This window comes from Cinclus cinclus, chromosome 16 (genome assembly GCF_963662255.1).
Source record: "Cinclus cinclus chromosome 16, bCinCin1.1, whole genome shotgun sequence".
NCBI lineage: Eukaryota > Metazoa > Chordata > Aves > Passeriformes > Cinclidae > Cinclus > Cinclus cinclus.
Genome location: NC_085061.1, coordinates 4,186,473 through 4,207,679, shown reverse-complemented (window position 1 = coordinate 4,207,679; position 21,207 = coordinate 4,186,473). Strand labels below are relative to the sequence as shown.

The 21,207-nt window shown below is 43.9% G+C and overlaps 1 protein-coding gene across 2 annotated transcripts in view; it reads right to left on the bottom strand.

Annotated features, from left to right (window-relative positions):
- Positions 1 to 18,988, bottom strand: part of GNA12 (G protein subunit alpha 12) — a 34,301-nt gene extending 15,313 nt beyond the window's left edge. For both annotated transcript variants that reach the window (XM_062504013.1, XM_062504014.1), the window contains exons 1-2: positions 18,668 to 18,988; positions 7,044 to 7,259 (exon numbers count right to left, since the gene is read on the bottom strand). In XM_062504013.1, the coding sequence (XP_062359997.1) occupies positions 7,044 to 7,259; positions 18,668 to 18,988 (537 nt within the window). The remainder of the gene's footprint in view (positions 1 to 7,043; positions 7,260 to 18,667) is intronic.
- Between the last annotated feature and the right edge of the window lie 2,219 nt (positions 18,989 to 21,207).

The following is a 21,207-nucleotide window of genomic DNA, read 5'->3' as shown; positions in this document are numbered from 1 at the left end:
GGCTACATTTCACCCAGCTGTTGCATTTTGTCATAACCTAAGGTCAGGAGAAATTCATGGCAAGAATCCTTCCATTTTTCCACAGAGCATTTAGCACTCAATGCTTGGTTGAGGCTTCAGGTAGGTACAGTCCCAAACTGCTGTTCTCCAAGACTTTTCCACTTGTACTGTTTTTAAAAAGTCATCATTCATGGCCTTACTGTTTCTTCTCATTTCTCTCCAACAGCAGAAAGTATTTAAGAAAGACTAGTAACTGTTTTACCCATCACAGCTTTCTTAGGTTTGTTCTGCCTCACAGAAAATCTCGTCACTGAAAAAAGATTTTGCAAGAGCAGATTTTGCTAGAATTCCAGATTATTTGCAGTGATTCCCTAAATGGTTGTGAAACCAGCCTACTTCAAATGCAAGTTCATCTAACCTCTTGTTCAAAGACACTTAAAGCAAAACTGAGAGTACCAAGTGCAGCTGTCCTTGCTGTGGGTGACAGCCAGCATCTCCAACTCTGCCTCCTGCTCCAGCTCAGTCCTCAGGCTGAATCCCTGACTGTCAAGACAAACCAGCACAGCCAAACCCCACACTGCTCCAGGAGCTCTCTGGTGGCAACAGGCCCATTAACATATCTCATTTAAACATTTATTTTTAGAATATTGCAAATACAAGACTGAGGACTGAACTTCTGCAGATGCAAACTGACACACTCTACAGCCTTAGCCACTACCCACAGAATTTTGTGTGAAGGTTTCCAGCTGCATTTTGCTTTGCTAACTTTCAATTTCTAATAAAACCTAAACTATAGCTCACAAACTTTTACCTCCTTTAACAAAATGCCACTTCTGTTTGAGGGTTCTTACTTGAGACATTGCTCTGAAAAAATTTTTCCTATTTGGTCACAGAGACAGGATTAGAAGCCAGGAGCTCCAGCTGCTAATCCTTCCTGCTGCAGAGCAGTCACCACACTTTGCAATATTACACTTAAACAAGCAATTAACTTCTCCTGCTGTACAAAGATGAGTCAAAATCCATAACCTGACCATAAACTTTGGAGGTCTTGGGATTGGAAAAAGAAGTAGAACTAAGAATTTGAATCTGGATCTCTGTCACTTAATTGCCATGACACTGGCCCAAAACCTTGCTCAGATATTTAACTAAGAAATATCTTTGTAACTCTCCCTTTCATACGAGTCCAGAGCAAGCCTGTGATCTTTTGGTAAAGTCTGCAAGTTAGTGATCTTTTAGGTTAATATCACACCTTGTATCAAATCTTGTGTTCAGAATTCTAACATAACAAAACTAAATTATAATTTACTATTATTGTGTTATATATATAAAAATACAGCATTATCATTCCATACATGTACTAGCTATGATTTAGACAAGCCAATTTACCACCCACAGCTTCACAATTAGCTTCAAAACAAAATAATATTGTTAGATATAGATGTACTTGACTTTCAGCACTAATAGTGTGCAAATTAAGGCTTAGCAACAGCAAACATGAGCTTCTGCTTTGTAGTTCTACTGTCAATCCCTTGTTTTGTAAAAAATTTTGTGGGTTAGAGTGGTATGTCCCATCCAGATCTAGAAAAGAAAACAAAAAAACACATAACTTCCCAGAAATTATTTAGTTTCACAGGAGTTCTGCAAGCTAGGAAATACCCATGCAGAACTCAAAAGCAATTTGGCAGAGTTGCTGCCTAGTCCCAATTACATGCATTAAATGGTAACAAGATTTCCCAGGCTGGCACTTTGAACAGTGTGGTTATTGCCTTTGTACATCTCACCAGCACTGGTCAAGCCTCAATGGATTTTACTGACGAAATATGAGAGTTTCACAGCTCTGGGGAAAAAAAAAAAAAAAAAAAAAAAATCACCCTTGCAGAATAGGCAACATTCACAGTCTCCCGTGTAAGCTCATATTCAATCAGTCGTTTGCAAAGAGAAGAGTTCATTTTTGTGTTACAGCCAATTGTATAAGCTGAGCTTGATTTGACACTCGGCATTTCCTCAAGTGCAAAGTGTTTCACAGTAATGCCAGGCACAAGTATCCCTGCATTTCAGGGCTCTGCCATATGTGCTGAAAGAGCAAATGGCCTAGAAACATGCTTTCAGGGCTGGCTCTACTCTGCCATTGCATCTTATTAAAGAGAAATGATCAATTGGAAACTTCAGGATTCAGGAAATCTCTGTGAAAATGCACTGAAGAATTCTGACAAAATACAGCCCACTGCTGTAGATTTCATTGAATATGTCACTTAAAAGTCACCTACTTCTCACATTAGGTCAGTTTTCTGCTGCCCCATCTCTCAATTCACTTGGCTTCAGCCAAATGCTGCCACAGAATCTCCCAGTGCCTCAGGGGCTGAGGTACAGCCCAGCTCCTGATTACATCACTGCTGTAGTGAGCATTTCTGTATAAAATAAAGACATTTCAGCCACAGTTTGTCTCCTCTGAACCAAGAATTAGTGTGAATAACTGGTGCCTCCCCTGCACCCTGGCCAGAACACACAGCTGATTGCCTGTGAGGTTTTGAAGCCATCAGCTCCTTGCATGGGGAGAATGCAGCAACAAAGCTCTCCTACCCCAAGGAGCAGGCTGTTCCCCCTGCAGTGCTCCAGCACACTGCCTGTCCCAGCAAGCAGAATTTCACCAATTCCAGGGTCTGCTTAAAGGACAAACAACAAACTCCACAGTTGATTCTCAGGGGACTGACCCATGTCCTGTTGCAAGTATCCTTCAATTCCCCCTCACCTCTTGCCCAGAGAATGGTGAATGAATATAAAAGTTAGGGTCTTTAAAATATTTTCCAGAGTCTTCCCACATCCAGGGCTTCAGAGACTCTCAGTATTTGAAGTATTAATGGAAGCGTTCCATACAATTCCCTGTGCACACATCTAAAAATAGCTATGGACACAGTACTAAGGTTTTTGTCTATATTTGCAAGAGCCTTACTTCCCTCTCAGGAACCACAACTTCCCATTAATGCTGACATTTATTTTTCTTTAAAAAAAGAGCTATTAAAACACCAGAAAGTCTTTTAGCAGTGTAGGGAGCACCAGTAATAATATTAACACACCAGTAACAACAATTTCAATTGATATTCTGGTGATGGATCATGAACATATTCTCTACATCAACAATGTCAATTTTGCTCTAAGAACTGATAAAGCCACATGATGGCCTTGGCAAATCTGCTCACCACTATCCATCTGTTCTGCCCGTGACAAAAATATAATTTTTTTTCCCCTGACAAGTCCTGTTTGTCCCATCTTTACCCACAATGACATCAAGCATGCCAAGCTGCAAGAAATCAAGAGTATCTAACCTTGTGTCAAACTTTTTGTTCTGGGCACATTAAAGAAGAAGTGAATAGATTCTCACATTCTCATAGTAGAGACCTGAGAGGATGGGGAAAAAAAACAACCAAACAAAAAAAACCCCAGACTACAAAACAAAACAAAAATCACACGACCAAAACAATTCCTATCTTGGCCTTGGTCTCCATGGTTTATAGCATAAAAGGAAATGTTATTTATGGGTGAAAAGAACCTGCAGATGCACACACCCAAATGCACAAATGCACCCAAGCACCTGTCTTAGGCTCAAACTGCAGAAGATCCCACCCTTGCAGCTAAATCCTGCTGGGAATCCCACTGCCCTTCTCCAGGAACCATTCCCAGTGGGATTTGTCTCCCCCTGCTGGGACTGGGGGATTTGCAGCCCCCTGCCCAAACTACTCTCCAAGGAACAAACGTTCCACGACATGTGGAGACTCCAGTGTATTCCTTTCTGACACACAGACACAAAACAGGGTGGGGGGGGATAATGAGGGCAGGGGAAAAGGGAGAAGAATCCCACTCTGATTACAAAGGAATTCCTATTCCAGTAGTTAAAAAACGAGGACAGACGTGACAATGGAAGCAAACGTACAATGAAGCTTTTGTCCCCAAACTACTTGGCTCCCATACAAGGAACAGAGGAACTTGGGTTGGTGGGGACTGGCTGGGGCAGGGGAAGAGTGAGAGGCTGATGTTTGTCAAAAGAAAGCAAAATTGGTTTGTCTGCTTTAAGAAAGGCTGGGAAGACAAAAGCAAAAGCAAAAAAAAAAAAAAGCAGCCTGCTATTGTAGAATCCACCCACTCACTTCTGAAACGCTCAAAGACTCAGACAGGGATTTACAACCAGCACTTGTAGGCACTGAGTATGAAGCAGAAAACACTCCAATGCCCAGAGGCAGCTTCTGTGGTGCCAGAAAAGCAGCTTTTAGATTGCACAGGGTTATGGTCAGAGCCATTTTCTTCCAGCAAGTTTGTTACTGCTGAGTCAGTCACTGAGCTGGGCACTGCAGACCAGAGCAAGGCACCTGCACTCTGCAATTTTCAGCTCTAGTCATCCAACCAACGTGTTTTCCTTTTTAACAGTCATACAACTTCCTGGAGAAACAGCATTCAAAAGCAGAGCAATAATCCTACAGCTTTGAAACCAAAATAATAATGATTTAAAAAAGCACTGGTGTTCAGTTGACTGCAAGACAAGGGTGAAGAAATTGCCAGTGCTGAGTGGGGTTGTTTTTTTCAAACAGTATCAAGGCACATTGAGAAAGATCACAGTAATGCAAAGCTGCAAAATTTTCATGATGATTTAAGAACTATTTTAAAGATAATATATGCAGTTTAAAACAAGCATATTGCATTTAATAGCTCGCTTATATTAGGGAAGAAAGAGAGTGCTGATGCAGAGGTTTTCTTTAGCCTGAGTTAAAATCAGTTCAGAAAAGATTTATTTTCTCAGAGCCCACTATATCTGGCTTCTATTTATTTACACAAGTCTATATCCAGCAAAGGTTTAACTAAATGAAGGTATGGGTTTATACATATCATATGCAATTACAAATTAGGCATCCCCTTAAACCACCTCTTTCTTTAAAATTTTAGGTAATTTAAATTTTTTTTTAAGGAATTGTACAGTTGCTTATTCCCATATACTCAGGGAATCAGACTTCTGCTGAACTTAGAAGCAAGATATGGAAGCTTGCTCAAAGTATTAATGTGTTAATAATTAGTTTAATCCAGAAGCAGCATTTGTATCCTTGAGACCAATATACTACATTTAAAAACCTTTTATGCAGCCAAGAGCTTTTTTTGTAGTTACAAGTGAGGCACTTCCTAATCCCCTGGTGATGCAGCCTGCACAATAAAGCAACAGCACCCAAATTTTCATGTTGTCAGTGCCACAGGTGCAGGACTGGGATGGATTTACAGAGTTTTTATGGCACATGTGGCTGCAGTACTTACAGGGTTAACAGCCCTGGTGCCTGCAGCAGCTCCAGGTGCCCCAGCAACATTACACAGGTTACACCAATGGCATCCAAAAGGATGCACTGTGGAAATGTAGCACAGTGTTGGAGATGACAGCATATCAAATGATCACTTGCATGCCTCTCTGCTTTGTTTCTGTGGGGCTTTTTTATTTTTTTGCTATTTCCTGTTTAATCCTCTAAGCCAGGGAATGCAGAGGTAGGCCTACTACTTTTGGAACACTATTTATTCAACAAATGGGATGCTTTTCCCCCCAGTTTGATACTACTTTATTGCTAACCAGTAGAGGAATGAACCTCCCACATGATCCCCATCTGAATCTCCCTCTACAAACAAAACCCATGCTTGACCACAGCATTTCCCAGGGAAAAAAACAAACAAACAACCTTAACAGGCTGCTGATGCAACTATTGCTTACTATACTGGATTCTCTTAGCAGTTGTTTCATGGCAAATTCAAGTTCCCCATGGCACAAACCATCTTTTTATTCCACATTTGAACAGTGCTTAGAACAGCAAAGCAAAGTCTTCAAATGCTAGGAAAAATAGAACAATTAATCCATCCTTTCTCCTCCTGCACATCCTTTCCCCCACCCCCAGTACTGTAACATGGAAATTGTTTCATTTTTAGCCTAAGGAAGTGAGGTTTATCCAATCATCCTGTGACAGCTTTACTTTGCCATTTCATTTATTCCTTACCTATTTGGCAGTCTCATGATACTTCAGAGACAGATTTCAAAGATATGCAACAACAAGACTCAAAGAGGCATCCTATTAGTGGAGACAGATGAGTACCTAAGGGCTGCAGCATGAGTTTAACTACAGTATCAGACACCAGAGAACCCACACAGAGGAACAGCATGAGGAAACAATCAGAATTTCACTGCTCAATTTCTCTAGCTCTCCTTCAGCTGTATCGACTTCCTTCATAAAAGAATCTAAAGGAGACTATACAAAGCCATGTTTCTGTCCTTTAACCCCTCTAATTAAATGATGGTAACACAGCAATTGTGGTACCAGGCTGCCTGGATCAATACCTTGTTCCACAGAACATGGAAGAAAAAGAGAAGGAAAAAAAAATCCTCTCCATTTTGTGTATATGAAGAAAAAGGAGTGGATTATGAACAGCTGTCAGAAACATATCCCATAGCAGAAGTGCAGCTATTTTGGCACAAGAGCATGAAGACCTAACAACAAGAAAGCAGGGAAGAGAGCACATTTTTACGCTCAGTGTCATCTTTGAGTTGCTTATCCAAGTTTCACTTGCAGACGTCAGGATGAAAAGAAACAGTCAGGGAGCAGCAGCCGGAATGGGTGTTGCATTCACTTCAAAAGAGCTGCATGCAGGAAGAGTTTGCCAGTATCAATACAGTGCAAGCTGGCAGGACTGGAAAGTTACAAATTAAGTGTGCCTTCATCAGTGACCTACTATGAACAGACCTACTGAGCTGCTAAAATATTTTTAGTTCAACCAATTCCTGCCTTTTTTGGTTCCTCTTGCTCTTCCAGTTTATCCAGTCATGTGCACTCCCTCTTACTGCCATGTAGTTTTTCAAGTTTGGCTCCAATTACCACTTGTTTCTGCTGCTGGAGTGCTCAGATTTACAGCACTCCTACAAACAGCTAACAGGGTGGCTCCATCTTGCACGTAGCAAGCTGTCTTTCAGCTGAAGAGAGATTTATAGAGCAGCACTTTTCTCCTCCCACCGTGGAGACGGCCGTACTCACCAGCTGATACTCGCTCCGACGGCTGAAGGCTTCCTTGATTCCTGAATCCCTCCAGAGTGCACCCAGGGCAGGGACATAGAGCTGAAAGGTGGCAGGCTCGATGGGCATTCCAGCTTTATTTTCAAAAGCCATCAGAAACATTCCATGCTTCTCATTCTCTGTGTACTGCCAAGGGATCCCCAGTTTGTCCCGTGCGTCAACCAGAACCCTGCAGCCCTAAAGAAGGATTCAGATAAGAAAGTCAGTGATAAAAAGATTAATATGTAAAAGAACAAGGAGTTGAAGATTATTTTTGACACTGCTCTGGTGAGACTGAACTCAGGAGAGAATCATAAACATTGTTTATTGCAACATCTCCAACAGAAATAAGATACAGCCTGCTTCTGTAAGCAACTTAGCCACAAAATATTTCCCCAGGTGGAAAAAGTATTAGTGGCAACAGCTAATGGCAACAAGCAGTGCTACCAACAGATAATGAAAGTAAACATCAGTGAGAGTATGAGAAGTGTCTGGGAATTAAGGAAAGTGTCTGGGAACTAATGTGTGATCATCATAGCTGTAGTTTTAAAGGTAACACCATGCCTGAAACCATATTCTTCCATCTTCCCTTTGCATTTGGATTCCTGACACCAAAAAGGACATTCCAGCTTTCTCAAGAGTTAGGGAGATCGGAAGAGCACTACAGGGCTGAAGACATTGCATAGATTTCAAGCTACCAGGATCAGGAAAGCAGATCCAGTTTTCCCTCAGAATCAGCTTACTTTTTGAACTTGACACACATTTGCTAAGCAAAGTGTGACAGGTAGGTTTTGCTACTCTAATACTGTAAAAGAAATCTGGAAGCAAAGCAATCTAGTTCTGAAATTCAATTCAGGATTACTGATTTTTTTCACATTTTGCAGTTTTTATGGAAACCTAATTTCATATTCATGGCAACAAGCCAAACACAAGAGGGTTAAGAAATTTGAAACTTCAGTCTTGACTCTAACTTCATCTGCAGTAAATAGCTTCCAACGGCAAATATTTATTTCTCAGTAATGAGCCCCATTTTAGTAATGGACAGATCTGCTAATGGTGACTCAGCATCTCAAGTACCATTGAATTCACAAGTAAAATCTGTGGGTTATACTGGATTACTTTTCTCATTATGTTAATACTCAGTTCTAGAGATATGAAAATAAATAAAAGTTAAAAATCTCCAAAAGTGAAGTTCTTTTTCCACAGTTACTCACATGAACCACCACATTACTGGACTGATGGCTTTTTTTGCATTTATGTTTTATTAACACTTGACCCTTTCTACTCTCCAGTCCTTCAACAGCACCACACAACAGTAACCTCCCAACAGCAATCAAGATTAGAGAGGGAAGTGAGAAGCAACTTAGTGGAGTGTCACAGAATAGGAACTCAAAGCCAAGTGTCGTGGTTGTCACTATCCAACAGTGCTCCTGAAGAGCAGCTTCCCAAAAATGTAAATATTTACCATTCTCCACTGATTGTTACTTCTTCTCATAAAGTAGAGAATGTATCTCCACAATACCATGAAAAGACTAAAATCAAATATATTTACCAACTGCTGCTTTAAATTCCAGACATAACTATTTAGTAACTGTCATACAGACCAAAAGCCAACTCTCATTCCTGGTTGCAGAGTTTATCCCTTCATTAACAGAAGTCTTTCGATGGTTATTTGAACGGCACTAACAAACAGACGCATGAAAAACACACTTATAAGGCTCTGTCTCTGAACTGCCTCCATGACATCTCACGGCTTCAGACACTTTTGCAAACCACCCCTTGCACACACCCCCATCTTGGCTGCAACTGAAAGACAGGGTCAGCTCCCCACTATGCCCAGTCAAGAACCTGGGAGATTTTTCCAGAGGACTGCGGTGACTGACACCAGCAGGACACGGTTATTCCTAGGTGTTTCACGCCAGGTTTGTCTCTGCTCAGTGAGAATTGTTGTGTATGAAATGGTTAATCAGCACTGTGTGTGGGACCAGTGCTCACCATCTCCCCGTGGGTCACCATCTCCCCAGCCACTTCCCCATGGGTCACCACTTCCCCTGGCTGCCCTGGGCTCTGCACAGAGCTCCAGCCCACGCAGCTCTGACCTTTCTCCTGCCTGGGCCCTGCAGGATCTCCCCCGGCTGCTCAGCTCCAGCCCTGGGGCTACTTTAACCCTTCTCCCTCCACAGCCACTGCACAGCATCTCAGAGGAATGGCTCCAGGTCTGCACAATTCCTGTTTGGATAAAAGCACACTGGGAGCTCAGTCCAAGTGCATTTCCCCACACTGTTGTCCTGACTTTCCCTGCTCCCACTGGAGACACGGAGGTTCTCAAGAGGCTGTTTGTTGTTCGGGAAAGTTTCATTATTTGTGTGGAGAAAACCATAGAACATTTTCTGTCAAGGGCATAGAGACTGCACCAGTCCTGGAATAGTCACTTATCTGCTGGCTGCTGCTCCATGGAAATGTAGGTCTGACCCTCCCCGAGACAGGAGAGGGAACTAAACTTAGGTGCCACAGACCCTATGGGAGTGGATTAACCACTGTAAGGTCACCCATGCGGAGCATGTGGCATCAGCACCTTCCTCTGACTGTTCCAGAGCCAGAGATGTTGCCACCAAGTCACATGTAGAACCTGATCTGGGACAAAGTGATTTAGTAGTAGGACACCAGCATCAGCACTGACAGACACACATTGCATGAAGAAAATAGTAAAAAAAACAAACAAACAAACAAACAAAAAAACCAGCACAGAGGCGAGCAGAAAAGTCCTATGCACACCCACAGCACCTCTCAAAATTTTTAGAGGATATCTGCTTCAAGATGTGTCTCTAAAACACATCAGGGATAAAAGCTTTACATAATGAGCAGAATAGTCAATGCTTCTCCCTCCCAGCTCTTAGCAGTTAAAAGTGTGATTCAGCAGAACCCCCAGTAAAGTGAAATTTAAACTTAATATTTCTCCATCTCCACAAGACAGTTCCATAAATGCTACAAACATATGTCAGAAAAATGAGGAGAAGCAGAGGAATCACTAAATTTAGATCCTATGTACAGCTATTCTCGCATCTCAGACTTACTGGTAACACTGTATTTTGCAGCCTCACTGAGCATTAGATAATCCCTGCCTCATTAATCTACAGAGCAAGTTACCATAGGAAAGGTTTCCTCTTACTGGAAATACAAGCAAGACACTTTTCCTTCCCCTTTCCCGACAGTTATTCTGATTTTCTGTTACTACAGAAAATGTCAATTCACTCTCATTTGTGAGGCTGAACACCATCAATTACTATTCTGTTTTCAAATTTGGACTTTGGGAAAAAATGAAGCAACAACTTTAGATGGGAAATAAACTTCTGAACACTTCTTAAAGCTTTTGCGCTGCAGTTAAAGCAGGACCCAGAATCAGCACAGATGGAAAGAATTAATGTTCACAGACAAGGATAGTGTCAGGCATTAGAAAATAGAAAACCAGCAGCATAGTGGAAGTACCAGCTAGGGAAGAAAAATAGGAAATTCTCTGTTCCATTCCTTTCTTAATAATTTTTAATATATTCAAGTCACTGCATAAATCCCTGGCATGCACGAAAACTGAATGGAATCAGGGTGGAAGAAGAAAAAGGTGCAGCAAGAGTGTGATGAGATCTACCTCATGAAGCACCATATATTGTACAGAAGAAAATGCTAAGTCTAGAAATCCATAGATTTGAAAAGAAGACAACTAAGACATACCCCAAAAGAAATTTATAGAAATCACAAACCACTTGCAGAAAGGGAATACAGAAAGACTATTTTTCTCCTTCCCCTTTACAAGACAAACATGAGTTATCAGACAGTTCAAACTCAAAACCTACACACCCCCGGCCAGCCAAATGCATTTACACAGGATGTTGGCCAAAAGCATAAATGGACTCCAAAAGCCATGAAGAAGAATAGATGGAAGCAAAGTCCAGAGAGAACTATTCGATTACATTCCAGATGCAAATCCTGGCTCAAGAAGTTTCCGAAACCAAAGGCTGCCAGTAACTGGAAGAGCACACCAAAGGATCACATTGCCTTGTGCTCATAGCCCATTTTGGTTGTGGGCTGTTTTTTCATGTCACAGACAGAGGCTCAGCTCCTCGGCCTGACACAGCACAGCTGTTTGGAGCACGTTTGCTGCTCACCAGCAGGAAGGTTTCATGAGCATTTACACAAATACATTTTTTCTTCTTTACTTTTGAAAGCATCCTAGCTTTGAAAAAAATCCAGGTTCTCTTGCATTTTAAAATAATGATTAAATGAATTTGTGGGAATTATTAGCAAGGTTGTCATGAGCTAATGTCGTTTGAAGCCGGAGATGTTTGCCAATACAGGACAAAAAGTGTTGCAGTATTTAAAGAGCAGCATGATTTAAGCACATCTTACACGTGTAGTTACACTGCTACATAAAACACAACACTCACTTTTTAAATTATTCACACGCTCCAGTACTTGAAGAATTCATTATCCCTAAAACCTCATGCTTTTCACCAGGTGGATCAACTCAGAGGCCAAGTGAACGCCCCTCAGTTAAGCACCAAAGATCAAATTGGCACAACAGGTTTGGGAGCACTTGCTCATAGGCAAGGCCAGGTTCTTCCATGCACACACCAGCAGTCAAGTGAACAAAAAACCTCATTCAGTGTTGCAAACCTGCTCAGAGTTTGCATACAAATAGAAGAGTCTCCTACAGCACACTTTCTCAAAATAATTCTAGGGAACTACTACTGGGTAAGAGACCACAGACAACAGAGTAACTGTTACACAGGAAATACTACAGCAGCTACGTTTTACACTTGCACCAGTTTAACCTCACAACAATGCAGGAAATCTCCAGTATCTATAGAACAGTTATGGACCTCATTGTCCTGAGAGAAGTGCTGATCACTCCCTGGGGGACTCCAGGTCACAGCTAACAGGCACTGTTGTCTTCTCCTAGGGCTGCAAACCAACAGGAACACCACAGGCACAGAGAGATTCCAACGTGTTTCCTATTGTGTGTTTTTCCTCACTGCCGTTGACAAGGAACGGCAAAAGTTTGGGGATCTCATCTCACAGAGACCAATATGAATCTGAGCTATTGCCAACAGGATTGCTCCCAACTCAGCCCATAGTTATTCCTTGGAGCCAGAGGAACAGTGATGGTGATGCAGCCATAGGAACACAGGTACAGCTGCACAATTTTTAAAAATAAAGTTGTCAGTGTTAGCCAGTATAATCATATGCACTGTTTGTAAATTGCTGCCTGGAACACTGCAGAGAAGGTGACCTACTACAAACAGAGTGATAGGAAGACAATCAGATTTTTACAGCACACTATCATAAATGCATTAACATAGTTTTTCTTTGATCTGTGTCCTTGGAGCATTACAGCCAAGCAGCAGTAGAGAACCCAATGTCATTCAGGATAAGGTTGCACATTAAAGAACAGTCAAAATACGAGTTACCATCCAAAGGGGCATCTTTCCTGGCAGTGGAGTTCCAGTCTCTGCTGTTTGATAGGTTTGTCATTTGCCTGAGCCCACAATCCAGTGAGCAAACATCACCAAAAACCTGGCCACTCATAGAAAGAGATTTCCAGTGGCTATTTATTTTGCTGTGAGGCGAGACAAGGGTAGTGGGAGCAGCACCAGTTGGCCCAGTGAAGCAATGCAAAGGCTCCCCAGTTCTGCCTGTCCTTTCATCACTCACATATTCCAGTACCACCCAGGTGAGAGCAGGGTAAACAGCAAAGATGACCTACCTTCCAGCCCAGCATACAAATAAAAAATGGAAACAAAGGGGAAGTGTCATTTACCTAGTCCACAGGAACACAAATATTAAAAAACATTTGGATTAGCCACTGAGACTCTGGACTGGGAGCAGCAGTGATGTCTGCTTGTCTGGAAACTCTGAAAAGAGTCCTTGTCTTTTACTGAACCCAGCAAAATGACGATAAACGCAGCAAAAGGAAAATACTCACAGCAAACTTTACTTGTAACTCGGCACAGGGTAGAGATGATGACCTCAGAGATGACGAGTGGCACAAGACCTCACAAAAAGTTCCCAGTTAATGCTTTCAGACTTGTATTAGCTGCTTTCTCCTTGCCCTGAGACCATCCCACCAATATCAGTTCAGTTAGTTCATGCTTTCATTACACGACACGCAGCATCTGCAGTTCCAAATGTATCCCTGCCATGCTGCCCTCATGGATTCAGTACCCAGCACATGTGCTCAGACAGCATTTTCAATGCCAGGGTAGGACCAGCTCCTGACCTTCACTAGGCTGAAAAATCCCAGACGAGTGGTGGAAACTCATCTGGAAACTCTGTAGCCTCCAATTCCTTTCAGCTTTTTCTTTGTTGGAATTTGCATTGAACTTACTTTTTCAGACAATGTAAACTAGAGTTTGCTCCGAAGTTTTCCTGTGAACATTTTTAAGAGGACAGTTTGCTAATTTTTTGCCAATACTGTTTCCAAGCTAATTATAAAACTACATTTATAATTAACCAAGTGAATACAATGTAAGCTCTCAAATTTAGTCACTCCAGTGACTAAACTTCTGTCTGGAAGACATCAAAGTATGTGCCTGCAGTCTCCAGGGACTAAGTCATGTTCTGCAATACTAATGATTACATCACAAGAGCACTGTGATCTCCATTTTGGAACAACTATGAATATTTACCATTTACTAGTGACCATTACTCCTCTTCCAGTATCTGCCAGGATGAAGAGATTGCTGTCTCCCAACCCAAGCAAGAGACACCCCAAATGCAAAGTGACCACCAGAGTTGATGGAATTCACATTTAAGACTTAGAAAATATATCAACTGGAAGTCAGTAAGAGATCCATTGATGAAATGAAGCTGGAACAAGATCAACAAGACTCATCAGGGTTTTTTGTCTCTTCTACATAAACTAAAGCTCAAAAAAGATAATCAATTTAAAAACTGTATTAATTTAAAGAAAAATATTCTAATTAACCACAGTTTCTATCTTCTCCTTGTCATTCCTCTGAAAAGCTGTTCTAGCAGAACAGACCAACTACTCAAACAGCTGGATCCCAGCTCTGAAGGAACAGATGGAGTGTGACCATCATCACCTCCTAATGGGTTTCCAAACTCATTTGCATGTAAACCCAGGGAAGTGTGGAGTCAAGACAATTTAAAGAGTGACTGGGGTTTATCTGATATATTCCCCCTGAGTTTGCAGGCACTGAGAGAAATATGCTTACATTATAAATGAGCAGTAACTTGGTCACTTGCAAGCATAGCTCCCAAACAAACTGAGGAATAATCTGTTTCCAAATCCCAGAGTTTGTAACTGTACCTGGCTAAAACTTAAAAGTTGCAAAAGAGTTTTCTTGGTTTGTTTATTGGTGACAGAAGGTATAACCAACTTACTTCAGCCACCTTAAATACAATTTAGATATATTCAAGGTACACAGAGTCCCAGCAACAGACCAGGTTTAATTGCAGAAGTCTAAAGTTCTTAAAGCTGCCTTCAGCACAAACCACTTATTTTGCTTTACTGTCACTCATATTCCTGCTATCAAGGAGAAATGCTCTCAGGTATCCCCTCGTGTATTGCAGCTGCACTCAAAAGTCCCAAAGGACTGTTCCTCAAAGATTTTACATGTTCAGAATCTTTCCTTGTTTATTCCTCACTCAGAGCTCACAAATGAAATTACACATAATTTCCAATGTAGTCCTCCCTGCAATTCCAGGCCTTTCAACTCCTTAGTCAATCATTACACTTCAGGCTACAAACAACAAGAAAACACTCATGGATATACTGAAACTTTGAGCTGGTCTTTCCGTTCTCAACAGGAAAAGTAACATTACCAAAAGAGCTCAACAGATTATACTTCAGGCTTTTAAAAGCTGAACTTTTTCTCTCTCCAGATCAAAATCTCCTCAACAAGCTGGTGCAAGTACCACTCTGGTGCTTGTAGATTGCTGTAATTATTTTCTTATGCAACTAAACAGGGTTTTTTTAAGCAGCATGATATTCACATACTTGAAACAAAAAACATTTAGACAAGGAACATCAGAGTTATGACTCGTTGTGTGTCTGAGCTCTTCAACTTCTATCAAAGGGAGCAAACAGAGTAGCAAGGCCAACCCATCTGTTTTGGATGGAAGGTATCAAAAGATTCCTGTAGCTACAGTTGAAAAGCATCAAAATACTCTGTAATACCACCACACATTGCTTAGATTTAAGACTTAAGGTACATGAAAGTTTTCCAAGTATCTCTACATAGCCAGGAGTCACCTTAAAATTCAGGTCTCAGTAGCCAGACAGCCCGGTCCTGTGCACTTTCCTTTTCCAGGTGGGTGTGCTGAAGTCCTGAGGCCTGTGTACTCATACCAGAGCATTAACACTACTGCTTTTCACTTCAATCATCAAAAAGTTCCAAAAAGTTACTTTGAAACTTAGCCTCGATTAACAAGCAAAACCTGAGTTAACCGATGACTATTTACCTTAAACCAAAGCAAAACTCCTGTATTTGAATACCATCCCACAAATGCCAGAAAAAGCTAGCAAGGCCCTGAACCATCACCTGTACTAAATGGAAAAGTAAATTCTGCATCATAGGTTTATTTTGCTTCAGCATTTTGTTTCTGACTAGTGTTTCCCCAAAATGGGACATGAGAACCAGAGAGAACAGGGTAAGCAGAAAACACAGCATTAAGAAGATACCAAAAAAGCAAGAAGGTGAAAACTCAAAGTGGAAGCTGACACTAATGTCAATTCATACTTAGTACTGTTATTTTCAAAGAGGTTTCACATTGTGTTCTCTGAAGCAGTTTCTTCATTCTCCATAAGCTGTACAGTTGCCTAAACACTACTGCAATAAGCATTTCAGAAATATCCTGCACTGTTATGAGAGTAGGAATGCTCCTTCTTCAGACAGAAGTTTAGTCATGGCTGGAAAATGAAAATTGACCATTTAATCCCAGAGATTTACACTGCATTTCTAACTCAGATCTCAGTGTTGCAGAAGCTTAGCAGGACCATTGTCTGACTGTGCTGAGGACTGTGGGGAAAAACGGGCTAAGGTTGCTGCAGCTGTACTCCACAGTGTCACACAGATTTAAATGCTATTTGATAGGATCATTTCCACTTCACATTGTCCACATGTAGTACTAAAAATTCATCTGAGATCTTTTATTGTCGGTTAAACACACGGTGATCTTGGCTTCATTAAGTCTTAGTGGGTGATCACTGAACTTCCTGAAAAAGTGAAAAGAACCTGTAGTCTAAACACTGTTACAGAAAGAGCAGCAATCACGTGCACTTGACAATTTACATTGTCAAAGAAGCGAATTAAGTTTACTTTAAACACTGGATGTTTATCCACAGAACAAAGTTTAATGCAAGAGAGTATTACACAATTGCCCTGAAATAAAAAGCACTGACAATCACTCTGTTTTGAAAACCGTTATTCTGTCTTGGCATTTGATTTCTTCCTGATAATTATGGCAGAATATCAAGGTGTTACCAGGTTTCTCTCTGATGAGCAAAAATGCAAACAAAACATCTACTGCCTTCCCATCAGAAGACTCTTCTAGCTCTCTTTGTTTGCCCTTCCTCATTCTGCCTACTTTTTCCATAGTGAGTATTCCCAAGTCATTCCCCAAAAACTTGTGGTGGGGAGCATAAATTGTATTCTTGTATGCAAGAGCCACCTGTGTTATCTGGAGAAGCAAGGGAAAGAAGAGTTGGACACCTACCTAAAGGAGAACTCTAACCTAAACACTCCCAAATCACCACCTGCAAGGCCAAAAGGGCAATCAAGCTGCTGAACCATACTAACCCACCTTAAAGCTACTTCCAAATTTTATTTTCAGGATTAGAAGAGTTTAAAAGGTTCAACTGACATAGTCCAAGTAAAGCTGTTAACTACCAGAACACCTGACTATCTTGAGGACCAGGATTCTACTTTGAATTCTGCAAATCTACCCAGAGCCATCCAGCAAACAAGTGTTTCAAGTGTCTGACTCTGCCTCCCCTACTACAAGAAGGAGACACCTTCCTTTCCAAAGCACACCAAGTTCTACTGCTGAAAGCTCTACACCTTCTGCATACATAAAATATTACATCATTTTACCATAACTGCTACTACTTAGACAACTTAAAGAGGAAGGAGCCTCAGATTTTTTCCATTTTCATGAACTGCTTCTCTAAAAGCTTCTGCTACTACTTGAAATTAGTAGCAGTAAAAAAAAAAAAAAAAAAAAAAAAAATCACTGACAGGACCACAATAAGCATTAAGAGCTAAAATAAGACTCCTTATTTCTAGGCATATAGATTCAAAAAAATCATAACACTGTCTTTGCTCACATAGCTACAATCAGACAGAAGCTTCTGAATTTCAACTTTCTTGCAGTTAATGGGCTCCAGCCTGAAAATGGACAAAAAAAAAAGGAAAAGAAAATTAGACAACCATTTTCCTGATCATTAACAGAAGTGAAAGCCCTTTATGGAATAGCAGCATTCTTAAAAACAAGAGTCATTGTATATGTGTACTTATTAAGTGCAAATAAAGCTTCTATTTAAACACAAATCTGGAAACTCAAAAGTAACTCGTTAACTTGCACAGTTCCCGTTCCTTTAACTTTCTATAAAATCTCACAAATCCATGCCCACAAAAGAATGGAGACAGTCCTACAGAAAAATATAGGCAGGAAAGCAAACTTTCTTTTAGGGTAAGATTATGAAGATTAAGAGAGAAACACTCCTGAGTGAGCTTTTTATGTATCTTCAGGTATTTTTGAAATGTGATCACTTCCACCTGCACAGGGCATCAACGCTTGCATCCCTGAAAGGAACAGTATTTCTCAAGGCTGGTTTTCCCTAGTTAGGGAAATAGTGGTCCGTAGACCAGGGGCTCTACCAGAAGCTTTTATAGTCTCCAGTCAAGAGAGACACACACGGCCAGCACTATAAAACCCGCACACACACACACCAAACTAAAACTTTCCTGCAAAGGCACCAAACCAAAGTTATTTCCATTTCAGCTCCAGGTTTGATAAGACCCCACACTGCCCAACTCTACGGGCCTACACTCCCCTCATTTCTAAAGATGCACCAAGTAACAACCACTCGCAGCCATAACATCTGTACGAGGACCCCTTTCTTGTCCCACCTCGAGCTGCACGGACTGGGAATACTTTGCAAAAGCAGAGAAATTCCTCCTCATTTCTTCAAATCCTGAAGTTTCTCCAATTCCAACTTCGAGGATGCTCTGATAATGTTTTTTCCAGAAGGCAGGCCACACCTATATCCTCTTTCCTCTGCATTTCCACAAAGCTTTTCTCAATCCCCTTTGCAGGGAAATTTCCTTCGAGCCTTTTTCCCGCAAGCCTTGAGCCGGGTAACGCCGTAACCCGCATTCCCCGGGCCCCCCGCAGCACAAAGGTCCCCGCCCTCCAGAACACCTGCACCGAGACCTCTTCCCGGGAGCAGCGAACACCGAGAGCCGCGGCCGCCGCCCCGGCCGAGCTTTCACATCCTTTTCCGACGGCGACTCCGGGCACGGCCCAAGCTCCCGGCGCTGCGGGATGTGCCGGCGCCGGCCTCCATCCCCCCCTTCGCCGCCCCTCACCTTGAGGATGTTCTCGTAGATGGTGGCCCGGAACTCCAGCAGCGCCTTCTGGTCGAACTCGCGGCCGTGGATGATCCGCATCTGTTTGAGGAAGGTGGACTTGCCGCTCTCGCCGGCGCCCAGCAGCAGGATCTTGACCAGGCGGCGCACGGCGCGCCGCTCCCGGGCCAGCATCGCGTCGATCTCCCGGCTGCGCCGCCGCGCCTCCCGCTCGGCATCGCGGCTCCGCTCCTTGCCGTCCCTCCGCGGCTGCTCCCCGGCGCGGCCCGCGGCCTCGGCCGGCAGCAGGCAGCGGCTCAGGGTGCGCACCACGCCGGACATGGCGGCGGCGGCCCGGCCGGAGCGCTCACAACGCCGCCGCCGAGACCCCGAGCTCCGCCAGCATCGGGCGGAGGCCGCCGAGACGCTGCGACCGGGAGGAGGAGCAGCCGGCAGCCGGGGGCTACGGGCCGGGACCGCCCATTCCTCGCTCCGGCTCGGCGGAGGGAGGGAGCGGCCGGCCGGGGGAGGGGGCGGCAGGGCGCGGCCCGCGGGCCCTGTCCGGGGAGGAGGCGCGGCCGCTCCGAGGGGCTGCGTGGGGCCGGGGGCGGCGGGAGGCGCCCGGAGCCCTCGGCGCGGGGTCGCGGCGGTGCCGCGGTGGGGCGGGGGACACGCGGCCGCGGCCCCGGCCCCTCACAGAGCGAGCGCCGCCGCCCGCGCGGGGAGGAGCCCGCGCCGCACTCATTGGACGGCAGCGCTGTCGCTCAATGCATCCGTTCTCCAATTGGAGGAGCCGGCGCGATGGGCGGGGCCAACAGGGCGACGCGGCTCCGGGCAAGGCAGGGAGGGCAGTGCCGGGAGGGGGGAGGGAACGGAGACGCGAGCACCAATCGGCAGCGAGAGGGCGTGGCCTCTATGGGCGGGGCCTGAGAGGCGGAAGGAGAAGGCGGGAACACCGCCCCGCAGCGTGACGTCACGCCAACAGCACGGGGTACGGCGTGACGTCACGGCGCGTGCGGGATGACGTCAGGGGAGCCGCGACGACAGGGCTTGGGCGAGCCCTTGGGGTCCCGAGCCGGCGGTACCGGGGCAGTGTTTGTAACGTGTGGGTCACAACCCAGTGGGGTTTGTTCTCACCAGAGTGAGCCAGCGGCCAGCTCATGCAGTGACGTAAAGAATTGCGTCATTGCTGACGTCATCGGGGAGCACATGTCCATAGCACTGCAGCTGCCGTAGGTCCTTACTCAGCCAGATTAAACTGCAGACCCAGCTGCCCCCAGGAGCTGATCCCAGGTGGATCCAGCCTCTCCTCTGAAATCCCAAACCAACAGCCAGGGTGAGCCTGCTGCCGTGGGACACTCCCGGCCCTGTTGACAATGGGTGTAGTTCCTTGCAAACACACCGGAGCTATCCAGTGCCGGGCTGATGGCGAGGTGGGGATTAAAGTATCAAAGTACACGCTTAAAGAAATCCCCCTCGGTCTCGTGATTAGGTACTGGAGGGAAAAAAACATTTTGGGAAGCAGCTGGTGTGTGATCACCGAGCGGTGGCTGGGATCCCAGACCTTCTGGTTGCAGAAGGAAATAATAAAAGACATGTCCTCAGCTCTATGAGATTATTTGTCCTTTCTGCCTTACTTCCGTCTGTGCTTCCAATTATTTATTCCAGTTTAAATTTCAGATTGTTTATCCTCCCCAGGCCTGCCCCAAACACGGGGGCGAGTGAACACAAGTATAGAGAGCTGAGGGAAGCTACTAGAATGAGGGGGATTTCACAGAATATTAAGGATGCTAAAAATCACAGAACAGTTTGGGTTGGAAAGGACCTTAAAGCTCATGTCGTTTCACTCCCTGCCATTGGCTGGGACACCTTCCCCTATCCCAGGCTGCTCCAAGCCCTGTCCAACCTGGTCTTGGGCACTTCCAGGCATGAGGCAGCCACAGCTTCTCTGGGCACCCTGGACCACAGCCTCACCTCCCTCACAGGGAACAATTTTTTCCCAATATTCAATTTAACTCTGCCTCTCTAGTTTAAGGGCCGTTTAATTCCCCCTTGTCCTGTCACCACCCTGTCAAAAGTTCCTCTCCAGCCTCCTTGTAGGCATTGAGACATCTTAAAAGGTCAAGGAGTCACAGATTTAAAACTAACACAATTAAAGAAAACCTTTGATGGAACTGAGAATCCTGTGTGAGGACTAATCCCACTGAGATGCTGTTGTAATCTCTTCCCCAAAGAGCAAGTGTTTTTCCCCCTAGCAAGAAGAGACATTTCAAAACACACGTGGATATTGGAGATTTCAGGAGACAGCAGGAAACTCTGAACTCCTGAGCCATTCACTGCAGAAGCTTTTTTGAACAGTTTCCCTTCCATGATCTTACCCTTCGATTGTAGTTTGAGGCTCAGGAGCGGCTCATCGCACCCATCAGATGCTGCTGTAGTTCAGGAGCTTCCCACTGGATGTCACGATTGCCCCGCCAGAGGCCAGCCACACCGCTGGGATGGAGACAAACACCCCAACCCCGAACCCCCGTCCTCTGCTTTTCGCAGCAGCTGAGCACTCG